At 40.3% G+C, this 13,856-nt stretch overlaps 1 protein-coding gene across 1 annotated transcript in view; it reads right to left on the bottom strand.

Annotated features, from left to right (window-relative positions):
* GCLM (glutamate-cysteine ligase modifier subunit) overlaps window positions 1-13,101 on the bottom strand; it is a 28,921-nt gene extending 15,820 nt beyond the window's left edge. Inside the window, exons 1-5 of the mRNA XM_049879753.1 lie at window positions 12,693-13,101; window positions 6,711-6,776; window positions 5,166-5,250; window positions 3,286-3,345; window positions 1,196-1,398 (exon numbers count right to left, since the gene is read on the bottom strand). Of these exons, the coding sequence (XP_049735710.1) occupies window positions 1,196-1,398; window positions 3,286-3,345; window positions 5,166-5,250; window positions 6,711-6,776; window positions 12,693-12,818 (540 nt within the window). The 5' untranslated portion in view covers window positions 12,819-13,101. The remainder of the gene's footprint in view (window positions 1-1,195; window positions 1,399-3,285; window positions 3,346-5,165; window positions 5,251-6,710; window positions 6,777-12,692) is intronic.
* Between the last annotated feature and the right edge of the window lie 755 nt (window positions 13,102-13,856).

The raw sequence follows: 13,856 nt of genomic DNA, 5'->3' as shown, positions 1-13,856 counted from the left end.
CATTGAGCTGTATACTTTGAAATGGTTAATTTTACGTTACATGAATTTCACCTGAGTTAAAAAAAAAAGCAGACGGCAATAGGACTCAATTTTAGGACTTAGGAAAAATCACATTCTACAGGGCTTAAAGTTTGTGAAGTACTTTTACATGAATATATTAATGTATGCTTTTCTAACACATATTAATGGTAACAGGAATAGGAAAAATAGCTGTAGCATGGGGGAAAAGCCAATTCAGCACTACATTGTTAAAACGTCTCCCGCCGGAACCACTGGTCAATCTAATACATCGGCCTTGGAAAACAAACATGCTTCTAGGTGTGATGGTTCCAGCTACAGAGGAAATATGTATCTTCAAAGGTATAGAGAATCATACGCATATGATAAGTACATTTAAGGTTAAACTGTTATAAAATACGGCTATTAATCAGGCACATTTATAAAAAGAGAAGAATTAAAAAACTTCTAATAGCTGCACTGGCTAATTCATATACAGATTCTAGACCACCCAAGTCTTTCCAGCAGTATTTTGGCCACACTGTGGCTATCACCAAGTCAAGGAAGAAGGGGGAACACTTTCTTAGAGTCTTCCTGTCCATAAGAAAGTCTGAAAGTTCTGAAAAGGAGAAGGCTGGGTATAAAGTAAAAGAAATAAAGAAAAATACAGTAAGTTTTTTTTAAAGGTATAATACTAGTAAGCAACTCCTCTAACAACTCTGTAGGTTATTAGACCAGAGAGTGGGGGTGACTAATTAATTCCACCTAATCCATATCAAGCTGTATGAACTAAGAGGCTTGCCTCTTGAAGTCACAGTTGGCAAAATATTTGTTATGCGTGATATACCCTCATGAAATCAGAGCCATGGCCTAGTAGTACCTAAAGAAAAGCACAATTTCTCATCACATATGTAAAACTGAAGGATACGGTGTCAATTCATTTGGCTATGAATGCTTTGACACACATTTTCTGGTGTGCCTGGTCACTCATTTTAAATGGGATTAATGTTAAGTTCAACTAGGCATGAAAAATAAAAACCCTCATACTTTAGATAAAGCCTGTCTCCAAAGTCCCATGTTTGGAACAGTCACCCCACAGTGAGTGTCCACTATGTGCATGCCGCTCAACCTCTCAACCAGCAAAGACAGCAGTGGTAGGATCCTTTCCCAGAGAGCTCACAATCTGGCTGCCCTTTACCTGTGCCCACTGGTACAGCTGCTCCAACTGTGTTTTGTCTAGATCAGAAGTACCAATAGCAACAATCTTTTTGCTTTGCACTAAGTTTTCTAATTCCTCCCAGTAAGGCTGCAAATGCTCCAAGGAAAGATGAACGCCATCTTCAATAGGAGGAGAAGCAATGATGACAGAGTCCAGGTGCGCAACTCCAAGGACCGAGCAGGCTGACGTAAAAGAAAACGCAAGAAGGACAAACATTCTTTACATCACGAAAACAAGTGCTTCTGGGATCCTCGAAGTACCCCAACAAATAAATGTCCTCAAAGCATCCCACTGAATTCTGTCCCTGTCATTCAATAGTTTTCTATACAACAGATTATTTCATTCAGTTTCATAATTTACATATCATTTAGAACATTTCCTTTGTTTAAAAATTTGTAAGCAGCCATTCACCTACTTGCTCTTTGTCACAGACAAGTGGGTTTCGTTGCCCTGCCTTTTTCCTAGGGAACTCACGGTGATTATGGGCTCTTCTTTCTGGGGAACAGCAGCCCCAGGATTTTTTGGCAGCTTCCTTATTGTCATAAAATTTTCTTCTCCAGCTCTACTTGCTCACCAGTGTCTCACATGGTTGATCATAAGAATTATGACCTAATATTGTGTAACTAGTAGTCATAGCAAAGAATAAACCTAAGAGTCTGAAAAGCTGAAATTTACGGTCTTATAATAAGAGGTATATTTCCTAATTTCTATAAAAACAATTTAAGAGCCTATCTTAAGCAATTACTGATCACTCCACAGATTCAGGAACCAATCAAGTTTTCAACATATATAAATACTGGACAAATGTTTTAAAAGCAAATAACTATAACATCACAATAACACAAATGACTGCTGAAAACAGAAATGCTTCATGGGGTAGGGGGCATTTCATCTATAGTATTAAAAGGGACAGGTTAAGAATATGATTATGGAGAATCTGTATCACCAAACACGTAATTAACAGTTATATGTTACACCTCTTATGTTCCCCTTACATATCAAAACATAATCCTACATAATTCAAATATAATTTGACAGAAGCCTTAAGAAACCAGGCCAAAAAATAAATAAATAAATAAAGGCAACTAGGCTAAAACTTTAAAAGGTGAAATTAGAATCAGCTCATTTTGATTTTTTCAGTTCGATTCACATTTTTCTCCATTAAACATTTTTTTTAGAGCAGTTTTATGTCTACAGAAAAATTGTACAGGAAGTACAGAGTTCCCACATACAGCCCTCCTCTCACAGTTTCCTCCATAATTAACATCTTTCATTGATGTGGTACAGTTGTCACAAATGATGAACCAATACTGATGCATTATTATTAAGTAAAGTCCACAGTTTACATTAGGGTTCACTCTGTATTGTACAGTTATATATGGGTTTTGACAAAGGCATAATGTCATATATCCACCATTAAGGTATCATCATACAGAATCATTTCACTGCCCTAAAAATGCCTTCTGCTCCACTTACTCATCTCTCCTCCCCTCCCAGAGTCTCTGGCAAATTGTTGATCTTTTCATTGTCTCTACAGTTTTGCTCATTTTCTTTTTTACCTGGACACAAGTTATAACTAACACACCTATACTAATTTAAGGTCCACTACTTAGAAGCCCAGGAGCCCTGGTGGCACAATGTTTAAGTGCTTGGCTGCTAACCAAAAGGTTGGTGGTTCAAACTCACCAGCTGCTCCTTGGGACAAAGATGTGGCAACCTGCTTCCGTAAAGATATACAAGCTTGGAAACCCTACAGGGCAGTTTAACTCTGTCCTATAGGGTTACTATGAGTTGGAATCGACTTGACAGCAATAGGTTTTTTGGACTTAGGAGCCCTGATGGCACAGTGGTTAAGCACTCAGCTGCTAACTAAAAGGTTGGCAGTTCAAGCCCCCCAGCCACTCTGCAGGAAAAAGATGTGGCAGTCTGCTCCCGTAAAGATTATAGCCGTGGAAACTCGATGCGGCAATTCTACTCTGCCCTGTAGGGTTGCTAAGAGTTGGAATCAACGCAATGGCAATGGACAGGGTAGGTAGGGTACTAATGTAAAAAGTTAAATGTTGGCTTACCCATGTCAATTGCATTTCTGGTTGACGATGAAGAGTTTGATCCTACAATGAATAGCTTTGCTGGGTAACAAAGAAAACAAAACTGATTACTGATTCTATATTTAGGGACACATTTAACTACCAAATATATTATTAATATGGCTAAAATACCAAGATGACAGATAATCCTGAATGATTTTTCTTTTCCTATTCATGTTATTTCAGATTATTTTTATTTTATGACATAAAAGTATATTTCCGTTGTAACTCCTTATTATATGCTAGTTGCCAACAAATACCTGTATGTCAAAAAAAGTAAATATTAATTTCCCATGTATCAGAAGGCAGATCAGATATATATACAAAGATCTTAAATTACCTGAAATGTTCATTTTTATGAATTAAATATGGCATTCAACATATGCAACAAAATTTCTCTGAATTACATTTCTTGTTATTTGTCTCTTGCATTCTACTGCTATATAATCTTCCTGAAACATTGTTTTCCTTACGTTACCTCCCTATTTGAAAACCATCACAGCACCCCTACCAGGTGGCCAGATGACCACTTTGGGCCCAACCTTAGCTCCCATAACTACCCTCTGTGAAAATTCTTCCCACCACTATTTCCCTGGCCCTGAATTCATGCTGTCTGAAATAGCCTTCTCTCTCTGAAAGATGAGGCATTTTTAATTTTTAGATAGGCAGCGAGATGAAAGCTTTTCATATGGGGAGAATTTTGATGCCTATCAAAAACCTGAAGGCCACTGGAACTGGAGGACAACTTGTAAGAGATCTAAGGGGGATCTACACCATGATGCATTGCAACCAACAACAGAATGAATGTTGCTTTCGGGTTTGGAAATAGGTTTTGGAGTCAAGCAAATCTGTATTCCTGGCTTAACCACTTACTAGCCACCTGTATGGCAACTTTTAACTTCTTTAATGTCACCTGTGCAATCTCTGCAAGATTGTTTTGAGAATTTTATGAGAAAATATAACCATACAGTGCCAAGTACCTGGCACAAAGCAGGGGGCACAAAGGGAGACCCAGAAGCAAAAACCAGCACCATCACCTAGCACTAACTTGGTGCCAAGCACCGTGCTCAGTGCTGTAGCTGACTTATTTCAACCAATTTAAAAAGAAGCCTGTGAAACAGATGCATCCCCATTTGACGGTTGAGAAAACACGCTCAGGGAGATTAAATAACTTGTTAGCCTAAGATTCTATCGGTGAGTAATCTGCACACCCAGGAATCTCAGTCTAGTCCGTCTAACTCCAGAGCTCAAGCTTTTAATGATGACATGATGCTGACTGTAGGCTGATGGCAACAAGAGCGCATCTTTTCATTTTTGTATTCCTTGGGTTTTTTTTTTTAACCTAACGCAGTTTCTGCAATGGAGCAGTCACTCAACACATTTGTTGAAGTGACATAATGTGTTTTTTATTTCTCGCCATATGCACCTTGTTGCCCAGGCTTCTTTTGACCATTCCAGGTGACCTTAGTCTTTGGTTACCAGTATCCAGCCAGGAAGGAAGCGCTCATGCCTGCTTTGGGTGGACACTGCTCTTAAGCCTCCCTTTATCCCTTCCACCTCCTTCATCTTAATCTTTCTATTGCTCTGAAGTCTGACACACAAGTTAAAGAAAACATTGTGAAAGGCAGCAAGTTGAAGTTCTAGTCAGACTCCACTGAAGCAGCTAACACTGAACTCCTATAACTCCCTAATTTAGAGTTGACATTAAAATTAAGTTTAAAAAGGAATATTTATATTTCTTGCACTTAGTGACAGATTCACTCATTATCAGAGGCAGAGAAAGGCTTATTCCCATGCCTGACAAAACCTGAAGGTATCACCTCTATTGTGTAACAAAATGAACTGTAAAGGCTGGACTTTACCAGAAACTTTCATTTCTTCTCTTTCATCGGGATTTATCTTTTCTATCGCATGAGAGACAGTACATTCCAAGACATCTGGAAACTCCTATAATAAACACATGATATTTAGAATATAAAATTAAATGTTTCTGATTAACTATAATATTTTCTAATAAAGTCCTTCACTTTAGAAGCACGGAGCCCATAAGACAACAGGGCTCTTCCCCTGAGGTCCGGATGGGCTTCATAAAGTTTGCAAAGCCCTGAAATAAAAAGTAAAATCCTGTGTATGTGTCCATTTTCTGGAAAAAGTGTTTTGTTTTGATCAAGTACTCAGAGGGCTGAATGAGCAAAATAACAAAAATAACAAAAAGGGGGTGGGAGTATGTGAGGAGTTAGAACCATTATCACAAACCAAAAATAACCAAACCCACTGCCGTCAAGTTGATTCTGACTCACAGGGACCCTATAGGACAGAGCAGAACTGCCTCCAAGTTGCCAAGGAGCGCCTGGTGGATTCAAACTGCTGACCAAAGGTTAGCAGCCGTAGCTCTTAACCACTATGCCACCAGTGTTTAATTTTATTTACAAAAGAAACCAATGAAAAATAATAAATATTATCCATCCCGAGTAATATGTGAAAAACTTTCTACATTAATTACAAAAATTTTTAGACAAAAAATTTATTTTCTGAGTGCAATGAAAAAACGTGAAGGCCATTCCAATGGGTTTAATAATGAACAATTCACGAGGATCATGATAAAATGGTAGTACATATTACTCAGAAATTTATTACCTCATGTTTGCAAGATTAAAACAAAGTAAAAGCTGAGGCCTTTCCCATGATTCTTACGTGCATTACAAGGCCTGGCACACAATGAAGGCTTGGTATGTCTTTAAGAGTCATGCACAGAGTAAATGGTAATTTCAGAGAAACACAGATTGATAAAACACATCTGTCAATGTCTGCCTAGCACCTACAGTTATAAATTTGCAGTACGCCCAGGGGAACAAGTATTGCCAGCATATCTCCTTTCGTACTTTTAAAGTAGCCTGTGTAATTTGTTAGGAACCTTTTGCTCAGTTAGATTCCCAAGAGTGGTTTACAGACAGGTGTTTTGTATATTAACATTTATGATAATAGTCACATACTAACATTTAAAGAAACAATTCTCTGTTGTTTCATCAGAAACTGACATTTTAAAATAAAAATTATTTCTAGTGACTACATTATTGGGTGATATTCTACCAAAGCCATCTACCAACCACAATTGCTCTACTAGACCAAATATAAAATGGAGCAAAGCACTGCTGGTGAGGAATAGTGTAATGGGAACTAAGCACAGAGAATCTTAGTATCTTGTCAAGTTGAGGGTTGAAGGATCCAGATTTTCTGTTTTATGCTTAAGCCAACTGGGCCATACTACCATCTCCTCAAATCAGCCACAGGAAGTTTTATGCCAATTGCCTATTTCATTTCCCTATCAAAACAGAGGAAATTAACTTCCTGCTTTAGCTTCACATTTCCTTTGATATTCACAATTTCTGCATTCCCATTGCACTTACCCTGACCAATTCTGGGCTGATTTGCGAACTCCACTCATTCAAGGTCTTTTGGATACAATCTCGAAGCTGAAAAAGAATGCATTTTGAAACTGTGAAATTCTTTACACTTTTCTGTACTTCTATAATAAGAATGTATTAGTTTGATAAGTGGGAAAAAACGATCAATAGAAAATACCATAGAAACTAAAATCTTAATTCTACCAGGTTTTTGTTTCCTTTAATACAAAATCAGACTTGTTTTTACCTTATTTTTAATTCTCAAACATTCTTAACCTAAAGCAGTAGCTTAATTATTTTTAAAGTATTTCTGTACCAACGGGAATTTTAAAGTAAACTATGAGACATGAGAGCATTCACAAAAAAACATTTTTCAAGAGTGAGGTTTTCTGTTTTGTAAAAATAAAGTATATAGTAATAACACTCACAGAACTTTGAACTGACAGGGTTTTTAACTAATCCTCCTACCAACTATATAAAAAAACCTACTATATAAAGCCAATAATATTTTATTGATGGGGAGAGTGAAGCACAGAAGGGTTAGTTTTGTTTTGTTTTGTTTTAAGGCTCCAGAGTTTATAAACAGGGGAACCTGGATTCAAGCTAAGGCAGTCTGACCAGGATTTATATTAACCCCTAGGCTGTATTCCTCAAAGACAAATGATTTAATAATTGTAGCCAGAGGAGCTCCTACATCAGATTCGCCCATGGAGTTTATTAAAAATTCAAACTCCTAAGCCCCTCCCAGATCTGCTGAATCACTCACTAAGGACAGCAAGGACTTAAATTTTAAAAAGCATCCCAAGTGATGGCTATGTACTCTGAAGTCTGACAACCACGGGTAAAGACATATCTTGCAGAAGTCAACTTGCATAATGTCAGTCCCTAAGCCATTTCCTCATACTTAGGTACACCTCCAAACTGTCTTCAATGTTATCTTACCTAAACAAAAAAACATTTTTACACTAATATTATAGTAAGTTGTAAATTACAGTGTTTATTATCTTTGTATTTCTTACTAGCTGTATATTTCAAACTTATTTAACAGTGGTCCAAAGACAGACATGCATTCACATAATGAGCCAACACACACACACACAAATCCATATAAAACACAACAAAAATTTCACAAAACGATATTTACACTCGTTACGCATCAGCCACTCTGATGGCCTCTATTCTATTGATTAGAAAAAATATGCTGCTGCTTCATGACTCACTAAACTGATTCACAGCTACCTATCGACCAACATTAGCAGTCTGAAATCACTGCTTTATAAACATCCAAGGGCACAGTGCTTTGCATTCTGTGGACAATCAATGAAAAGAGAAATGAGTAACTAGGAGAAAGCCCTGAACTGCAAAAGCACTTTCCTTATAGCAACAACTACTAAGAACTCACTGTCTAAACTACAATTGCTTATGATGCAAATTGACACAAGCACTTCTTTGCTTTTATCTTAGCACAGAAAATTACAAGGAACAATTGATTTAACAATTTAAGGGCACACAGTCATCTACAGTAAGATTAACCACAACAATAATTTATGTGTTACCCACAATAACCCACTTGAACTTAAGAGACAAGGTCTGTATCTTCACTGAAAGTATATTTATAATCAAATTTAAGTCAAACCCCGCTGCCATCAAGTTGACTCCAACTCATAGCGACCCTATAGGACAGAGTAGAACTGCCCCATAGGGTTTCCAAGGAGTGCCTGGTAGATTCCAACTGCTGACCTTTTGGTTAGCAGCCGAGCTCTTTAATCAGTGTGCCACCAAGGCCCCTAAATTTAAGTCAGTAGATAAAAATTATTTCATAGCCATTACGGACAAAATTCTAAGTCAATATTCTTCTAAAATTAGTCAAAGTTGAGGTGGATCTAATCCTGAGAGAATTCTAAAAAAATTTCCCTTTGGAAGGATGGCTTGTTTGCATACTAAGACTTTCTTGATGAATTCCTCAATTCAGGAAGCTAAGTATATTTTTAGAGTACTCACCCTTTTCTCGAAACCGTTTCTTTCATCTTGGATTCTGCAAAATGTCAGGGCAACTTGGGGCCACAGTCTTGTGAGACAACTTAGTCAACTGGCATAATGACACAGTTCACAAAAATAATGTTCTACACCCTAGTTAGGTGAGTAGCATCTGGAGTCTTAAAAGCTTGAGAGTGGCCATCTAAGATACAATTATTGTCTCTACTTGTATTGAGCAAAAGAGAATGAAGGAAATCAAAGGCTCAAAGAAGAACCTGGTTCACAGGACTATTAGCCCACATGAACCACAGCCTCTTCTAACCTGAGACCAGAAGTACTAGATGGTGCCCGGCTACCACTACTGACCGTTCTGACCAGGGACACAATAGGTCCCCAAAAGAATGGGAGAAAAATGTTGAACAAAATTCAAATTCCTTAAAAAAGGCCAGATCTACTGGACCAATAGAGACGAGAGGAACCCCCAAGGCTATTGCCTTAAAATAACCTTTGGACTTGGAATTAAAACTATTTCTGCAGGCCACCTTTCAGTCAAGTAACAGATCAGTTTATAAAATAAATAACATCATCCATGAGTAATGTGCTTCCTTAAACGAATAGCTATATGAGATCAAGCCATCAATGTTTATCCAAAACCAAAGACGAGAAGGCAAGGAGGGAAAGGGAAGTTAGATCAATGGAAACAGAACAAACGGAATGGAAAATAATGAGAATGCTGACACATTGTAAAAACTGTAACCAATGGCAGGGGACAATTTGTATAAAAATTGTTAAAGGGGATCCTAATTTGCTGTGTAAGCTTTTAACTGATACACAATAAAATGTTAAGGAAAAAAAAATGTCAAGACAAGTCAAAGAGCAGTCCAATGTTACAATTACGTGGGAAATTCATCGACTACGTATCACAAACCTAAAGACTGTTAATCTTTTACATATTATCTATACTGACTAAACACGAACTTGCGTTTTTTTGTTCTCTGCTCTCTTCATTCTCATCACACAGAGATAGTATCACTGAGGGTAAGTATCACCTCAAATTAGTGTATCATTAGAGTTGTTTTGTGCAAGAGTTAAAAACACCACATGATTCCACCGGTCACATTCCCTTACAACAAAAAATTGGGCAAAACAATAGTGTTTGATTTCATAAAATTCTAGTGAAACAAAAAAATTGGGGCAGAATTCAGATGCAAAAAAAGTTAGAGACTTTTTAGGAGAGTTAATCCAATTGTCTACTCAATGTGTAAATTTTCTCAATAAGGAGTGATTCCTGAGGTGATGCTAACAGTTAACGTGCTCCAAAATGTTTGAGTCCATTCAGAGGTCCCTTTGAAGAAAGGCCTGGCAATCTACTTCCAAAAAATCAGTCATTGAAAACTCTACGGCTCACGATACTGCTATGACACACATGAGGTCACCATGAGTCAGAATTGACTTGTTGGCAACTTGTTTTTTTGATTTTTTATTCCATTTAACATCTCCAGTGAAGTTGAACTGCTTCAAGTAGCGCACCCCAACTTGGGGTTCTGGATGTTACAAAGTTCTTCTTTATATAGAAACAAAACATGCCTCTCCTACTCCAACTAAACTGACACATTTTCTCCACAAATTTGCTTTAGGTTTGTGATACGTAGTCCATGAATTTCTCACGTAATTGTAACATTGGACTGCTCTTTGACTTGTCTTGACAGTTTTTTTTCCTTAATATTTTATTGTGTATCAGTTAAAAGCTTACACAGCAAATTAGGATCGCCTTTAACAATTTTTGTTTCTTCTTCAAGTTTTCCTCAAATATTTTCCATTTCTTTAGCTGTGTCCCTCATATGTAGAAGCCAAAATAAAACACTATAAACCAGAATTAGATCTTTGGCTTTTTTTTTTTTTTTGAAATGTGCATTAGTGAGAGTTTACAGAGCAAATCAGTTTCCTATTTGATAGTTTGTATTTTTTATAGACATTGGTTTTACTCCCCACAATGTGTCCCCATTGTCCCCATTTCAGCCCTAGTTTTGTTTCCTTTCTGATTTCCTACCCTTTCCTGCCTTCTCATCCTTGCTTTTGGGCAAATGTTGCCTTTTATCCGGATCTCCTATACTTGGTTGCTGTAAGGAACATGTTCCTCTTCAGTGTCACTGTTTATTTCCTGGGCCTATCCATGGTTTGGTTGAAAGGTGGTCTCCAGGAATGGCTTCAGTTCCAGTGCAGAAGGGTGGCTTAAGGCCACAGTCCCCGGGGATTCCTCCAGAATTAGATTTTTGAAAAATGTTTTTCAAACTGTGGCATGTGACTCAGTGCATTAAGAAATCACATTCAAAAAAATTAAAATAGCATAGAAAAAAATTAGAATACATGGTATATACAGGAAGAATTGGGTTTTTCAGTGAAGCTTGTGTTTCATATATATATATACTGTGGTTGCACTAAAAAACAAAACAAAAAATGTTGAAAGCCACTAGTGCAGAGCATGTGGGAGAGAGATAAGAGAGGGAAAATTTCACCCAATATTACCAATGTACATGCAAAATGCTGTACTGAACCACCACCACTGGCAGAAATTAAGGTTCTAAATACAGAAATTTTTATCTTTGGGAGAGAACAGTCAAAGTGGGTGGTTTAAAAAAACATACAAACTGAGTTGGAACCTGGACCCAGAATAAGGTATAGATTCTGATTCCTATTAAAGGCGCACTGACTCCCAAGACCAGGCCTGGGCACAGAGGTCCAGCACAGACTTGGGGGGATGTCATGTACTGCTGCATAGTCTACCACCAATATCGTCTATGAAAAAGCAGAAACCACCTAGGAAAACAGCTGATGACATCAGAATATGAAACTGTTTAGGACTTTTCTTTTACTCAAGATTTATTTGATCTTTCTGACTGAGCGAGATAAGGAAGATAAATGCCCATACTGTGAGCATTTTTTAATTTTAATCCTCACAACAACCTAACAAGGAAGGTATTATTATTTAACCTTAGAGCTATCTAAACAGACTCTAAAAGGATAACTTTCCCAAAGTCACAGAGGTCCTAAACTAAAATGCAAACCAGCTGCCACTGGGTGAATCCCAACTCAGGGCCACCCTATGTGTGTCAGCGTACAATAGTGCTCCCCAGGGTGTGCAATGGCTGATTTTTTTAAAGTAGACTGCCAAGCCTTTCTTCCAAGGGGCATCTCCAACCTTCCCATTAGAGTCCACCACACCATGTTAGCCAGTTGTACCACACAGGTACTGGAGCCCTGAAAGTTTATTTTGTTTATTATTACTGTTTCTAATACTGAAATTGTCCCCTAACACCAATATGTCTCAACAATTATATGTGCACAGTCAACGGCTGACTATCGACTCATGAATGACCAACAGCAAATATATAACGAGTGTGTAATTCCAAGTTTATCTTTGCCATCCCAAGTTACTAAGTAGCCCTCAGGCAAATACAATTAGGCTGACTGATCTTTGACAAGAAAAATGTATACTTTGTTGAAAGCAAAATGTGAGTGTTTAGTAAGTTGCCTCACAGCAATAGAGAAACTAGTGTCAACATCCTAAAAGTTAAATTTAGTAATATTACTTCATCTGAATCCACCAAAAGCTAACCTCTAGAATAATTCTTTACCTGGGCAGTGGAGGAAGGGAGCAAAGGGCAGGAAGAGGGATGGGGCGGTATGCCGGCCCTCTCTGACCCCACTGCCGAGGAGAGTAACACAACACGCTAGAGAGTTTTGCAATCAGCCTTGAGCATGGTTAGAGGCGTCACTGGGCGTGAAGCTGCACCTGCCAAGTTTTTAAGCCGCTTTATCTCCAGCAGCAGGTTAGGATTCGAAGTCGCGCCGCCACCGGCCCCAGCCTCCTCCCGCGGACGGAGCCCAGGTGCGCGCCTCGACTGCGCCCCGAGCCCCGCCACCGGCCCAGCCTCGGGATCCGCCCGCCTGGCCCGAGGCCTGCCCGCGACCCTCGCGTCTCCGCGGGCAACGCTCGCCGGCCCTCACCTCTTCGCTGTGCGTGGATGGGCACTTCTTCCGCAGGCGGCCCCAGTTGAGCAGGTTTCCCGTCTGCAGGTGCAGGGTGCGGGCCCGCGCCAGGAGCGCCCCGGCCGCGTGGCTGTCGGTGCCCATGGCAGCGGCCGCCGGAGAGGGCGAAGCGGCGACGAAGCCGCGGGCGGGCGGGCGGGCGGAGAAGGCAGCCGCCGCGCAGGACGCGGTGCCCGAGGCGGAGCGCCGAGCGCGAGACCGCCGACCCCGCGCGGCCGACCACGGCCTGCAGTCGCGCCCGAGGGAGGCCCGCTGGTGGCGGCGGGGAGCGGCGCCCGGGAGGAAGGTGCTGGAGGCTGCGGCTCCTGGTACTGCGGCCGCCGCCGCAGGAAGGCAATGACTAAGCAGAATCGCAGCAGAGAAAGTGCTTGGTAACCGTTACCCGTCCCGCGGCGGCGCAGGGGCGGAGCGCCGGATAGGCTGCGGGCGCCGGCCCGCGGGTGACTGGCCCTCTGCCTGCGGCGGGCGTGGCGCTGGGCGGGCGAGAGAGCGCCGGGCGCGCGGGGCGGGGCGGGGCGGGGCGGAGCCCGACGCTCAGTAGGGCTCCCCCTGCCGGTCAGAGGCCGCGGCACCGGCCGACGCAACTTCCAGTTAGTGCGAGCAACTCGCGCTGGCGGTCTGTCCTCGCAGCCAATGGGCCGTCATGCCGGTGATTTTCTGACACACTTCTTTAAAAAGACAGCGACAGCGTCAACCACGGCTTTGAAACACTATCTGATCTGAGTTCTGGAGCAGGTGTTAAACCAGAAGCGCCCCCTTCCTTCTCCCTTGCTTTGCAACACTCTGAGTTCACTTCCTTGCTCAAGAGCTTTCCCCCAAGCCGATTATAATTCTTTATGGCCACTAATCAAATGCCTATTGATTTTCACTATGTGCTGGACAATGTGTGAAGTCAAAGAGTAAGACTTAATCTTGCTCTTGAAGCTTAAACTCTAGTTCCAGAAACAAGACAAACGTATGCGAAGTTTTATCATAGGGCAGTTTATTTCCAGATGAGTTAACATTAAAGAGAACATTTCAGCCAGTGAGATCAGGGAAAGCTTTATCACCTCCTTTAGAGATGGATGTGATTCTTTTACTCCCATTAATTTTCACCTGTGGTAGACTTGCTGTAAACATCAA

This window comes from Elephas maximus, chromosome 3 (assembly GCF_024166365.1).
Source record: "Elephas maximus indicus isolate mEleMax1 chromosome 3, mEleMax1 primary haplotype, whole genome shotgun sequence".
NCBI classification, from domain to species: domain Eukaryota; kingdom Metazoa; phylum Chordata; class Mammalia; order Proboscidea; family Elephantidae; genus Elephas; species Elephas maximus.
The sequence above is the reverse complement of the archived record's forward strand: the minus strand, read 5'-3'. Positions and strand labels throughout refer to the sequence as shown.